Source organism: Heterodontus francisci, chromosome 23 (genome assembly GCF_036365525.1).
Source record: "Heterodontus francisci isolate sHetFra1 chromosome 23, sHetFra1.hap1, whole genome shotgun sequence".
NCBI classification, from domain to species: domain Eukaryota; kingdom Metazoa; phylum Chordata; class Chondrichthyes; order Heterodontiformes; family Heterodontidae; genus Heterodontus; species Heterodontus francisci.
The window spans coordinates 19,017,273-19,030,023 of NC_090393.1; the positions used below are offsets into that span (position 1 = coordinate 19,017,273).

Consider the following 12,751-nt stretch of genomic DNA (forward strand, 5'->3'; position numbering starts at 1 on the left):
CATTACCATCGCTGAATCCCCCACTATCAACATCCTAGGGGCTACCATTGACCGAAAACTGAATTGGAGTAGCCATGTAAATACCGTGGCTACAAGAGCAGGTCAGAGGCTAGGAATCTTGAGACGAGTAACTCACCTCCTGACTCCCCAAAGCCTGTCCACAATCTACAAGGCACAAGTCAGGAATGTGATGGAATACTCTCCACTTGCCTGGATGGCTGCAGTTCCAACAACACTCAAGAAGCTTGACACCATCCAGGGCAAAGCAGCCCGCTTGATTGGCACCCCATCTACAAACATTCACTCCCTCCACCACTGACGCACAGTGGCAGCAGTGTGTACCATCTACAAGATGCACTGCATCAATACACCAAGGCTCCTTCGACAGCACATTCCAAACCTGCGACCTCTACCAACTAGAAGGACAAGGGCAGCAAATACATGGGAACACCACCATCTGCAAGTTCCCCTCCAAGTCACACACCATCCTGACTTGGAACTATATCGCCGTTGCTTCACTGTCGCTGGGTCAAAATCCTGGAACTCCCTTCCTAACAGCACTGTGGGTGTACCTACCCCACATGGACTGCAGCGGTTCAAGAAGGCAGCTCACCACCACCTTCTCAAGGGCAATTAGGGATGGGCAATAAATGCTGGCCTGGCAAGCGACGCTCACATCCAGTGAATGAATTTAAAAAAAAAGGTTCCGTTTGGCTTCCGTACTGGCCACACAGGGCTGTTTGAAGTACTGTGTTCATTTAACCAGCACGCCTCGCTCCTCTAGCTGTCTAATTACGGGTAGGATTCCTGCAATAGATGTTTGACTGATGGGGTATTGCTTAGTACAGGGTGGAGCGGATCCCATAAACGTTGCCGGTTCCATCTGAAGTAGCCCACAATCGTTCTTATCCTGGGCCCATATTGGGTGCTCCCTCAGCTGCTCTTTCTTCACACTTCTGATAGACCAAGTTACCTGGCCTCCTTCAAAATGCAACGAGGAGTTCAGCTGAGTGAGAACGTCCATACCGAGGAGTGCTTGGTCCACTGGACCTACCCAGACCAGTGTTATCAATTCGTGCAGACCAAGACTGATGCGTACGGGCTGGGTCTGCTTAATTACCAACCCATTGCCCCCAGCTGCGTAAGCTCTTTTAGTCTTACCGTCCATCGGTAGGGAGTTTCCGTATTGTTGAGATAGACACGTTAATTCGGCTCCGGTATCCAATAAGAAGGCAATGTCTTGGTCGCCCACCCTCGCAGTTACATACAATCCATCTTTTCTATTTTCTACTAGCGCTAGGAGAGGCGTCGAAAAGGCGAGGGAGGGCTCCTCTAGTTTTTTTGTCGCATCTATTAAGGAGGACATCTCCTTCTGTTGCTGGGGCGTCAACCGTTTGAACTTCTGAAAGAGGTCGTTGGCATCAGTGGAGGGAGCTGGTTTGGGTGCCGGGTTGCGTCCTTGGCTTCCTCTGCCTCGTCCTATCGCTCTACACGCCTTAGCCCAATGGCCTTCCTTCCCGCAGTAATAACGGGCCGGGTCGCCTAACTTGCTCTTTGTCAGGCTCTTTCGGTACTGGATCCGTCTGCAGAGCTCGAAGCTTGAATCCCATATCCCTGTCCAGCTGAGCGCATCTGTCAATTAACTGAGTATTTTACTCTTACTGCGTCCCAGTCCGGTAGAGTGGCCTTCAGTATTTTAGACAGTTCTGGCTTTAGTCCATCAACAAAAGCGGATTTTAAGGGTACAAAACTGGTGTCGTCCAGTATTCCACCCAGGTGGACCTAAACCTCTCTTCGTACTCCCGCACTTCCTCGGAGTTCTTCTGCTGACAGGCTGCAACTTTGCTCCAGTCCGTTTTTGCAGGACAAAATTCTTGCAACCACTTGTTAATCGCAGTCCATCCGGCATCTAGTAGCTGACCATCTTCACCCAAAGCAATTTGGACCTCTCTCCCTAGCTTTCGGCTCGCTCGCCCGGGCACCATTACGGTCAGAATCTGTACCCAGTCCCATGGATGGAGATTGTAAGTTCCCTTTAATCGTTCCAGCTGCTCCCACATTTTCAGACCCCCTTTCTTTGGGTCGGGCAATCTTGTGGACCACTTGTCGATTTTCTCAGGGGAAGCCGGGACGTGTGTCCAGTACGCGTTGTGCTCGGCCGTGGTGACCTCGCTACCGTTCACAGTCGTCTTCTCCGTCTTGACTTTAACGCGTTTCTGTTTAAGGGGAGCTAGTCGCGGAAACGGTAACCCACCATCATTGTCACTTTCTTCACTGGAAGACTCGGCTCAACCTGCTTCATGCAGTTGCATCTTCCGTTGTTCCGTTTGTAACAACTTCAAACTTGGATACAAGTTAGTTGAAGGTGGTCGGCAGGGTTCGCAGAGCTGTCCCAGTTCCTTCGGTTGGGTCGTCTGCTGGTCTTGTAGTTTTTTAAGCTCTTTAATTTCAATCCATAGCCTTTCCTTTTCAGATTGTTTTTCAGCCTCTAACTGTTCCGATTTAAGTTTTTCCTTTTTCAGTTGCTCGCAGACCGCCCTCAATTGATCCTTCGCACTCGTTAGGTCGCGATCACATTGGGCTTGTCGCATAATCTCATTGCGCTGCCGAATCTGGCCCATTACGGCTAGAGACCATTGGGTCTGTTCTTTATCCTTTAAATGGGTTGTTTTTCCCCAGACTCTCTCTATATCTTCTAGGGACCACAGTCCCGTGGGGGTGCCATATTTTTGCCCAATTTCGGTGTACACTTTAGCCAGATTAAACTGTTGCTCTACATATTCTTTCAACTGCTGAAGTATTTCATCTTCGGGAACGTCAGGTGGGGCCCGCCCACCTTTGACGGTAGTTGGTAACTGTCGGTTGCCTTCGTCTGTCATTTTATCCATTTCAGATAGGGAAGTAGGTCTCGAGCAGTCAGGCTTTTCGCCAAATAGGTATTTCGTCAAATACCGCCAAGTTAGATGTCTATAAAGGGGGTCTCGAGCCGCACAAGAAAGGGTATTTCCGTCAAATACCACCAAGTTCGGGATCGCGTGGCAGGGAACCGAAATTTAGGCAACGACCAAGGACCTTTAACACAAAGAGGAGTTCTTACCTCTGGGGGCGCCGATAGGTCCGATGTCTGTGGTTTCAGTCTTTATCCTCTAGCGATCCTGCCGACTACGTCAAGTTATTGGATCCCATTAGTTACACAAAGAGAGACGAAGTCCGACTGTAGCTTTAAGAAACTTTATTGCAGTACGAAATGGTTACATCAGCAAAGCAAACAACAACAACACCTGGGCTCTTCTCTCCTGTCCTGCCTGAGCAGGGAAATCAAGCCTTTCTTATAGTTCTTCATACAAATCAGTGACACCCCCTTTATGTTCCCAATTGGTTTACAAACTCTGCAGTTTCTTGATGTCATGGCCTGATTGGGGTACTGCCTTGTCACCTTCCCCTCTAGCAGTTTCTCATCCCCCCTCCCCCCTATCTCCTTGGACCGTTAGGCTGATTGCTATACAATAGGCTGCTATGAAGCAGCTTGCAGCCGTCCTGTTAGTTTTTGCTTGTTCGTCTACTTCTACTGATAAGCTGTCTGTGCAGCCCTGAAACCATGAAGTCATTTCTGATGAGCTGTCTCTGCAGCTCCGAGGTTAGTTTGTTAGTAGTACATGATTGATTAATTATTTCACCTTAAATGTCCCCATATTATTCTGTTCTTGAAAATTCTGTTCCCACAGAGAAGAGAAGCCATTACAAATAACATGCTGGTTAGAGACACTGAGATAACTTTTGAAATCTACACTATCCTAATAGAAATGTACATGCACACCAATGATGTGATCAGGAAATTTTATTGCTGTAGTGATGTATTGTGTGTTAATTGGAAACACACTGGCCAGTCCAGGGCTAATTTTGGGAGGGACTGATGTCTTTGAGGCTGTCTCTGGTCTGATCGCCACTTCTTAATTATAATTGCATTCTGTTTTTCAGTCACTGGAGACATTGGACAATGGAAAACCGTACCACATAGCCTACATGGCAGACCTAAATTTGGTTATAAAATGTTTCAGGTACTTGTATTATTTCACACACCCTCTCCGTTTTGTTCCTTTTTTTTTGTTAAAAGCGTTTATATAATAGTATCACCTGACTGTGTAAAGATTAGTATTCTCAACATTACAATGTTTAAAGCAATCCCTTTCCCCTCAATAAATATTGTGCTCTTTCACTGTGATTCATCTACTGATCTGTTTTTTAAAACAAACAATGTCCTGTTTACCTTAAACATTCTGCCTTGAATTCTTAAATCCGTTTGAGTTACTTTTGAAAATATTGGGCGGAAACTTCTCAACTTAGAAGATTCTCTGGTGTCAGGACCATATGTGGGTCCCAGCCCTGATGGTGTCTGAGTCCTGTAGGTCTACTTGATCTTCCTGGAGGCGCTCCATTAACAAGCCACCTCCAAAAGCCCCGTCCAATTAGGGACAGCGGGTGGGCTTCACGGGCGGGAGGTTAATCGGAATGCCCAAGGCTGAGAATGGCCAGCAGCCCCACTGGGACAGGTGGGTGCTGCCATTGTAAGTGGAAGACTGAACCCGCCTCTGGTAAGATCACCCCCAGGTGGGAGCGCCTCAGGTAGACGGGATACTAAAAAAATTAAAATCTGCTGTATCGCAATTCATTGCTGATTAATAGAGTGTGTGTATTTGAAGGTCATGACTATTGTAGTATCAACGTTTGACCTGGGAAAGATAACTGTTTCAAATTTGAACGGCAATATTTGACACAATGGAAGTCTGAGTAAATTATCTCCTGGTCCCTATTTGCTACATATACTGATGTAGATGCTTTTTAGATTTGAATACAGTGTGGAATTTGCTCAGGCAGTAATGAGGCTGTTAAAGTAGATAATGATGCTGTACTGGTGACTTTTCACATTTTGCTGTTTTAAAATAAGGAAAGAAAAGCAAAAGCTGTTATTTGGAGGGTATCTGGGCACCACTCTCTAAGAAAGATGTTAAGGCCTTAGAGATGATGCAGAAGAGATTTACTATTATGGTATAAAAACAAGAAATGCTGGAAATACTCAGCAGGTCTGGCAGCATCTGTGGAGAGAGAAGCAGAGTTAACGTTTCAGGTCAGTGATCCTTCATCAGAACTGGCAAAGGTTAGAAATGTAATAGGTTTCAAGCAAATAAAGCAGGGGTGGGGCAAGAGATAACGAAAGACAAGGTGTTGACAGGACAGGGTCACAGATAATAACGGACCAGAAGGTCATGGAGCAAAGGCAAATGATATGTTAATGGTGTGCTGAAAGACGAAGCGTTAGTGCAGAGAGAGTGTTAATAGTCAGAAAAATGAACAGCCCTGGCCGAAAGCAAAAACATGAAAAAAACAGTGGGCAGGCACATGGTAAGAAAAATGAATGATGAAACAAACTAAAATAAAATAAAAAGAAAATTAAAAAGGAGGGTCTTGTCATGCTCCTGAAATTTATTGAACTCCATGTTCAGTCCAGCAGACTGTAGCGTGCCCAATTGGTAAATGAGGTGCTGTTCCTCGAGCTTGCGCTGATGTTCACTGGAACACTGCAGCAAGCCCAGGACAGATATGTGGGCATAAGAGCAGGTGGGTATGTTGAAATGCCAAGCAACCGGAAGCTCGGGGTCGCGTTTTCAGATTGAGCGGGGGTGTTCCGCAAAGCAGTCACCCAATCTGCGTTTGGTCTCCCCAGTGTAGAGAAGACCACATTGTGAGCAGCGAATACAGTATACTAAATTGAAATAAGTACAAGTAAATCGCTGCTTCACCTGAAAGGAGTGTTTGGGGCCTTGGTTAGTTTTTTTTATTCATTCATGGGATGTGGGTGTCACTGGCCAGGCCAGCATTTATTGCCCATCCCTATTTGCCCTTGCGAAGGTGGTGGTGAGCTGCCTTCTTGAACCACTGCAGTCCGTTTGGAGTAGGTATACCCACAGTGCTGTTAGGAAGGGAGTTCCAGGATTTTGACCCAGCGACAGTGAAGGAACGGCGATATAGTTCCAAGTCAGGATGGTGTGTGACTTGGAGGGGAACTTGCAGATGGTGGTGTTGCCATGTATTTGCTGCCCTTGTCCTTCTAGTTGATAGAGGTCGCGGGTTTGGAAGGTGCTGTCTAAGGTGCCTTGGTGCATTGCTGCAGTGCATCTTGTAGATGGTACACACTGCTGCTACTGTGCGTCGGTGGTGGAGGGAGTGAATGTTTGTGGATGGGGTGCCAATCAAGCGGGCTGCTTTGTCCTGGATGGTGTCGAGCTTCTTGAGTGTTGTTGGAGCTGCACCCATCCAGGCAAGTGGAGAGTATTCCATCACACTCCTGACTTGTGCCTTGTAGATTGTGGACAGGCTTTGGGGAGTCAGGAGGTGAGTTACTCGCCTCAGGATTCCTAGCCTCTGACCTGCTCTTGTAGCCACGGTATTTATATGGCTACTCCAGTTCCGTTTTCGGTCAATGGTAGCCCCTAGGATGTTGATAGTGGGGGATTCAGTGATGGTAATGCCATTGAATGTCAAGGGGAGATGGTTAGATTCTCTCTTGTTGGAGATGGTCATTGCCTGGCACATGTGTGGTGCGAATGTTACTTGCCACTTCTCAGCCCAAGCATGGATATTGTCCAGGTCTTGCTGCATTTCTACACAGACTACTTCAGTATCTGAGGAGTCGCGAATGGTGCTGAACATTGTGCAATCATCAGCGAACATCCCGACTTCTGACCTTCTGATTGAAGGAAGGTCATTGATGAAGCAGCTGAAGATGGTTGGGCCTAGGACACTACCCTGAGGTACGCCTGCAGCGATGTCCTGGAGCTCAGATGATTGACCTCCAACAACCACAACTATCTTCCTTTGCGCTAGGTATGACTCCAGCCAGTGGAGGGTTTTCCCCCTGATTCCCATTGACCTCAGTTTTGCTAGGGCTCCTTGATGCCATACTCGGTCAAATGCTGCCTTGATGTCAAGGGCAGTCACTCTCACCTCACCTCTTGAGTTCAGCTCTTTTGTCCATGTTTGAACCAAGGCTGTAACGAGGTCAGGAGTTAAGTGGCCCTGGCGGAACCCAAACTGAGCATCACTGAGCAGGTTATTGCTAAGCAAGTGCCGCTTGATGGCACTGTTGATGACACCTTCCATCACTTTACTGATGATTGAGAGTAGGCTAATGGGGCGGTAGTTGTCCGGGTTGGATTTGTCCTGCTTTTTGTGTACAGGACATACGTGGGCAAATTTCCACATTGCAGGGTAGATGCCAGTGTTGTAGCTGTACTGGAACAGCTTGGCGAGGGGCGCGGCAAGTTCTGGAGCACAGGTCTTCAGTACTATTGCCGGAATGTTGTCAGGCCCCATAGCTTTTGCAGTATCCAGTGCCTTCAGTCGTTTCTTGATTTCACGTGGATGGATCATCAACTCGGCACTTCTGGCTGAAGATTGTTGCAAATGCTTCAGCCTTATCTTTCGCACTGATGTGCTGGGCTCCCCCATCATTGAGGATGGGGATGTTTGTGGAGCCACCTCTTCCAGTTAGTTGTTTAATTGTCCACCACCATTCACGGCTGGATGTGGCAGGACTGCAAAGCTTAGATCTGGTCCGTTGGTTATGGGATCGCTTAGCTCTGTCCTGTTAGTTATGGGATCGCTTAGCTCTGTCTATCGCATGCTGCTTACGCAGTTTGGCATGCAGATAGTCCTGTGTTGTAGCTTCACCAGGTTGACACCTCATTTTGAGGTATGCCTGGTGCTGCTCCTGGCATGCCCTCCTGCACTCTTCATTGAACCAGGGTTGGTCTCCTGGCTTGATGGTAATGGTAGAGTGGGGGATATGCCAGGCCATGAGGTTACAGATTGTGGTTGAGTACAATTCTGTTGCTGCTGATGGCCCACAGCGCCTCATGGATGCCCAGTTTTACATTGCTAGATCTGTTCGAAATCTATCCCATTTAGCACGGTGATAGTGCCACACAACACAATAGGCGGGACTTTGTCTTCACAAGGACTGTGTGGTGGTCACTCCTACTAAGACAGTCATGGACAGAAGCATCTGCGGCAGGCAGATTGGTAAGGATGAGGTCAAGTATGTTTTTCCCTCGTGTTGGTTCTCCCACCTCCTGCCGCAGACCCAGTCTAGCAGCTATGTCCTTTAGGACTCGGCCAGCTCGGTCAGTCGTGGTACTACCGAGCCACTCTTGGTGATGGAAATTGAAGTCCCCCACCCAGAGTACAGTTTGTGCCCTTGCCACCCTCAGTGCTTCCTCCAAATAATACTGAGTCATCAGCTGAGGGAGGGCAGCAGGTGGTAATCAGTAGGAGGTTACCTTGCCCATGTTTGACCTGATGCCATGAGACTTCATGGGGTCTGGAGTCGATGTTGAGGACTCCCAGTGAAACTCCCTCCCTCCCTACTGTATACCACTGTGCCACCACCTCTGGTGGGTCTGTCCTGCTGGTGGGACAGGACATACCCGGGGATGGTGGTGGCAGTGTCTGGGACATTGTCTGTAAGGTATGATTCCATGAGTATGACTATATCAGGCTGTTGCTTGACTCGTCTGTGGGACAGCTCTCCCAGCTTTGGCACAAGCCCCCAGATGTTAGTAAGGAGGACTTCGCAGGGTCGACAGGGCTGGGTTTGCCGTTGTCCTTTCTGGTGCCTAGGTCGATGCCAGGTGGTCCGTCCGGTTTCATTCCTTTTTATTGACTTCGTAGTGAGGAAAGAGGAGGTCAAAGTGCAGGTATTACACCTCCTGCAATTGGATGGGAAGGGGGACAAGGTGTTGGGAGTAATGGAGGAGTCGACCAGGGTGTCATGGAGGGAACGATCCTTTCGGAATGCTGATGGGAGGGGAAGATGCGTTTGGTAGTGGCATCACGCTGGAGGTGGCGGAAATGGCGGAGGATGATCCTTTGGATGGGGTGGAAAGTGAGGACAAGGGGAATCCTGTCGCTATTCTGGGAGGGAAGGCGAAGGGTGAGGGTAGAGGTGCAGGAAATGGGCCGGACACGGTTGAGGGCCCTGTCAGCCACAGTTGGGGGGGAATCCATAGTTGAAAAAGGAAGACCTATCAAGTGCTGTCGTGGAAGGTGGCATCATCAGAGCAGATGCATTGGAGACGGAGAAACTGGGAGAATGGAATGGAGACCTTACAGGAGGCAGGATGTCAGGAAATGTAGTTGAGGTAGCTGTGGGAGTCGTTGGGCTTATAATGAATATTAGCAGACAGTCTATCCCCAGAGATGGAGACAGAGAAGTCGAGGAAGGGAAGGGAAGTGTCAGAGATGGACCATGTAAAGGTGAGGGATGGGTGGAAATTGGAAGCAAAGTTGATCAAGTTTTCCAGTTCGGGACGGGAGCAGGAAACGGTATCGATACAGTCATCAATGTACGGGAACAAGAGTTGGGGGAGGGGGCCTGAGTAGGACTGGAACAAGGAATGTTCAACATATCCCACAAAAGGACTGGCATAACAAGGACCCATGTGATTACCCATAGCAACCCTTTTTACTTGAAGGAAGTGAGTGGAGTTGAAGAAGTTGTTCAATGTGAGAACAAGTTCATCCAAGCAGAGGAGGGTGGTGGTGGATGAGGACTGGTTGGACCTCTGTTCAAGGACAAAGTGGAGAGCCTCAGACCATCCTGGTGGGGGACGGAGGTGTAGAGAGAACCTGCTGAGTATTTCTAGCATTTCTTGTTTTTATTTCAGATTCCAGCATCTGCAGCATTTTGCTTTTGTTTTATTATGGTACCAGGGATGAGGGACTTCACTTATGTGCAGAGACTAGAGAAGCTGGGATTGTTCTCTTCGGAAGCAGAGAAGGTTAAGAGGAGATTTGATAGACATGTTCAAAATCATGAAGGATTTTGATGGAGTAAATAAGAAATTGTTCCAGAAGGGTCAGTAATTGGGCAAATTTAAGGTGATTGACAAAAGAACCAGAATTATTGTGATCTGGAAAACATTGTCAAGAGTGGTGGAAGCCGATTCAGTAATAACGTTCAAAAGGGAATTGGATAAACAGTTGAAGGGAAAAAATTTACAGAGCTATGAGGAAAGAGCAGGGGAGTGAATTAATTGGTGAGCTCTACCAAACAGCTGGCACAGACACGATGGGCCAAAGGGCCTCATGCTGTGTTGTATCATTCTATAATTCTATGTTCTTCTTCTTTGGGCCTCCTTATCTCGAGAGACAATGGATACGCGCCTGGAGGTGGTCAGTGGTTTGTGAAGCAGCGCCTGGAGTGGCTATAAAGGCCAAGTCTAGAGTGACAGGCTCTTCCACAGGTGCTGCAGAGAAATTTACAATTCTATGTACTCAAGTATATAACTATCTCTCAGTAATCTATGGGCTCAGTTTATTGATTATGGATGGAAATCTTCTCTGGTCTTCCAACATTATTGCTTTGTCAATGATGTAGACTCCTAGAAGTACTAATTTTGAAGAAAAAGAAATGCTGTAATGTGTTATGTGCGTTGAACGAAAGTGCCCTCCTTTTTGGTGAAGCAAGCTACATAATTACAATCTCAAACTTGGTGGGAAAGGAGGAGAGATGAACATGAGATATGAAAGGTCAATAAAACCCCTACTCAAAACATAGCTTATTTTAAAACAACATATTGTAGAAACAGAGCTCCCCACCAATGGCTTAATGAGTTTGTCCCCAAATGGGTAAACCCAAAAACCAGGAATATTCCAGATTCAATCCCCAATCTGTGCTGGGTTAGTCAATCTCAGTGGAAGTAGTGGTACCGATGCCAGAATAGGCCTTGAAATTCCTAGATTAGAGAAGGGAGAATTGGTCAGTTTCCATTCTTAATTGCTGATCAGGAGCTTCTGGTATTTGATGCCAGCAGCGCCATTTTGGAGCTCACTGCACCAGCCAACACCCTCTCTCAACTTCATGCAGTTGAACTTGCATTTAGCAGGAGGAAGAACCCTCCACTAGTGCTATTTAAAGGGGTCATTAGCTACTTTGTAGGTTAATTGTTGGTTGATTTCTTCTGGCTGTTGCTATGATTATAAAAGTGTTTGGTGCTTTCTATCATTGTTTCAAGGTGCAAAGGTCTACAAGGAGTGGTGTAGCAAGTGCTGAAAGATTTTTTTGTTAACTTCAAGGCTTCTGCACAAACAGTCGCTCCCAGACCTGGGTGCACTAGTAGGCATTCCCCTTGAATACAGTATGACTTGAAGAATGAACAGAGGCCATGCAGAGCAGGATAAGCTGCTCAAAGAGCAGAGGGGGAGAAGGGCTCTGAGCAGGTGGCCATATTTGCTCAGGGTGTTCAGGGAGCAATTTTTCTACACGGAACCTCAGCAAAGAATAAAGAGTGAAACATCATGCTTTAATAAGGACCTCCTTGCTGAAATCTAACACCTACTGCAGCCACAACTGCAGCCTCAGATCATGGTATGGACTGTGTTTCTAATGGCTCTGAGGCTGAATGTGGCAATGGACTTCTATGCATCTGGCTTCTTCCAGGTTTAAGCTGGGGGTATTTTCAACATCTTGCTGTTTGCCATCCACTGTTGCACAAAGTTCCTGAGGCGCTCCATTCAAAGAGAGCTAACTACATTTCATTCTGTCTTGCCAGAGAGAACCAGGCAGAGTGCAGGCTTCCTCCTGGTGCAGGGTGCCATTGTCTGCACACACATCGATTTGCAGGTGCTGTATGTCAACTCTGTTTGATATGGGAACCAAAAGCGATTCCATTCCCTCAACATCCATCTAGTGTGTGACCATATGCAGTGAATCATGCAGGTCAGTGCCTGGTATCCTGCTAAGTCATGGTGCCTTCATTCTGGAGCAGTCCACTGTGCCAGCTGCATTTGATCCAACATGGCAAACCAAAGTGAGGCTACGAGGTGACGAGGGCCATCATCTGATGACATGGCTGATGACTGATGCGCACCTCGTATATGTGTGTGCCGCATGCATACAATGAGAACCATGTTGGCATATGGAATGTGATAGAGCAGACCATTGGAGTGCTAAAACAAAACTGCTTCTGTTTGGACTGCTCGGGAGGATCTGTGCAGTGGTTGCAGAGTGGGTGTCAAGATTCATGGTGGTCTACTGCATGATGCACAGTCTTTGCCATGAGCTATAGGCTGAGGAGCAGGAAGCCGAGACGGCCCCTTTCTGCCTGGGCAGTCCATGAAGCACTCATCCGAGTGCAATGCCAGTAACTGCAACCCCAATTCCCTATTCACCAACAGTCCTACACCTTCCCCCTCCTCTGTCACTGACCATCACGGAATCCTCTTTGGCCACAATGCAAAAATTAAAGCCACCACAAAATAAACATTATAAACTAAATTTATAAGTTAAATCATGCATATTGCATACAAAGGTCAACTAGTCACCCTTATGCATTCCCTTCATGCCTGTATTCCGTGTGCATTTGCCTGCCATAATGTTCCTATGTCAGTGACTGCAGCATGGCTGCTGGAAGGTTAGTGATGTTCAATGGAGGATACTGCAGATGGCCTAGGAGTAGCTTCAGGCATGGAAGGTGCAGACTGTACCATCTTGATCTGGATGGCTGGGTTGGCTGGATGACTGGCAATAGCAAGGGCACTGGCAGAGTGGCAGGGGTGTGAGAATGAATGTTGTTTTCCTGAGAAAGGACTGCAGGTTCATGCTCCATGTAGCCACTGCCACTCCCCCAGGGCCGTGCCTCAGCGATCCTAGTAATCTGTTGGAGGATAGATTGCTGGATTGTTGCAACACCCT

General features: G+C 47.5%; 1 protein-coding gene across 3 annotated transcripts in view; it reads left to right on the top strand.

Moving 5' to 3' along the window:
- LOC137382624 (aldehyde dehydrogenase, mitochondrial-like) overlaps positions 1-12,751 on the top strand; it is a 54,410-nt gene that overhangs the window by 23,215 nt on the left and 18,444 nt on the right. For all 3 annotated transcript variants that reach the window (XM_068054809.1, XM_068054811.1, XM_068054810.1), the window contains one exon: positions 3,979-4,058. In XM_068054809.1, coding sequence (XP_067910910.1) covers positions 3,979-4,058 — 80 coding nt within the window. The remainder of the gene's footprint in view (positions 1-3,978; positions 4,059-12,751) is intronic.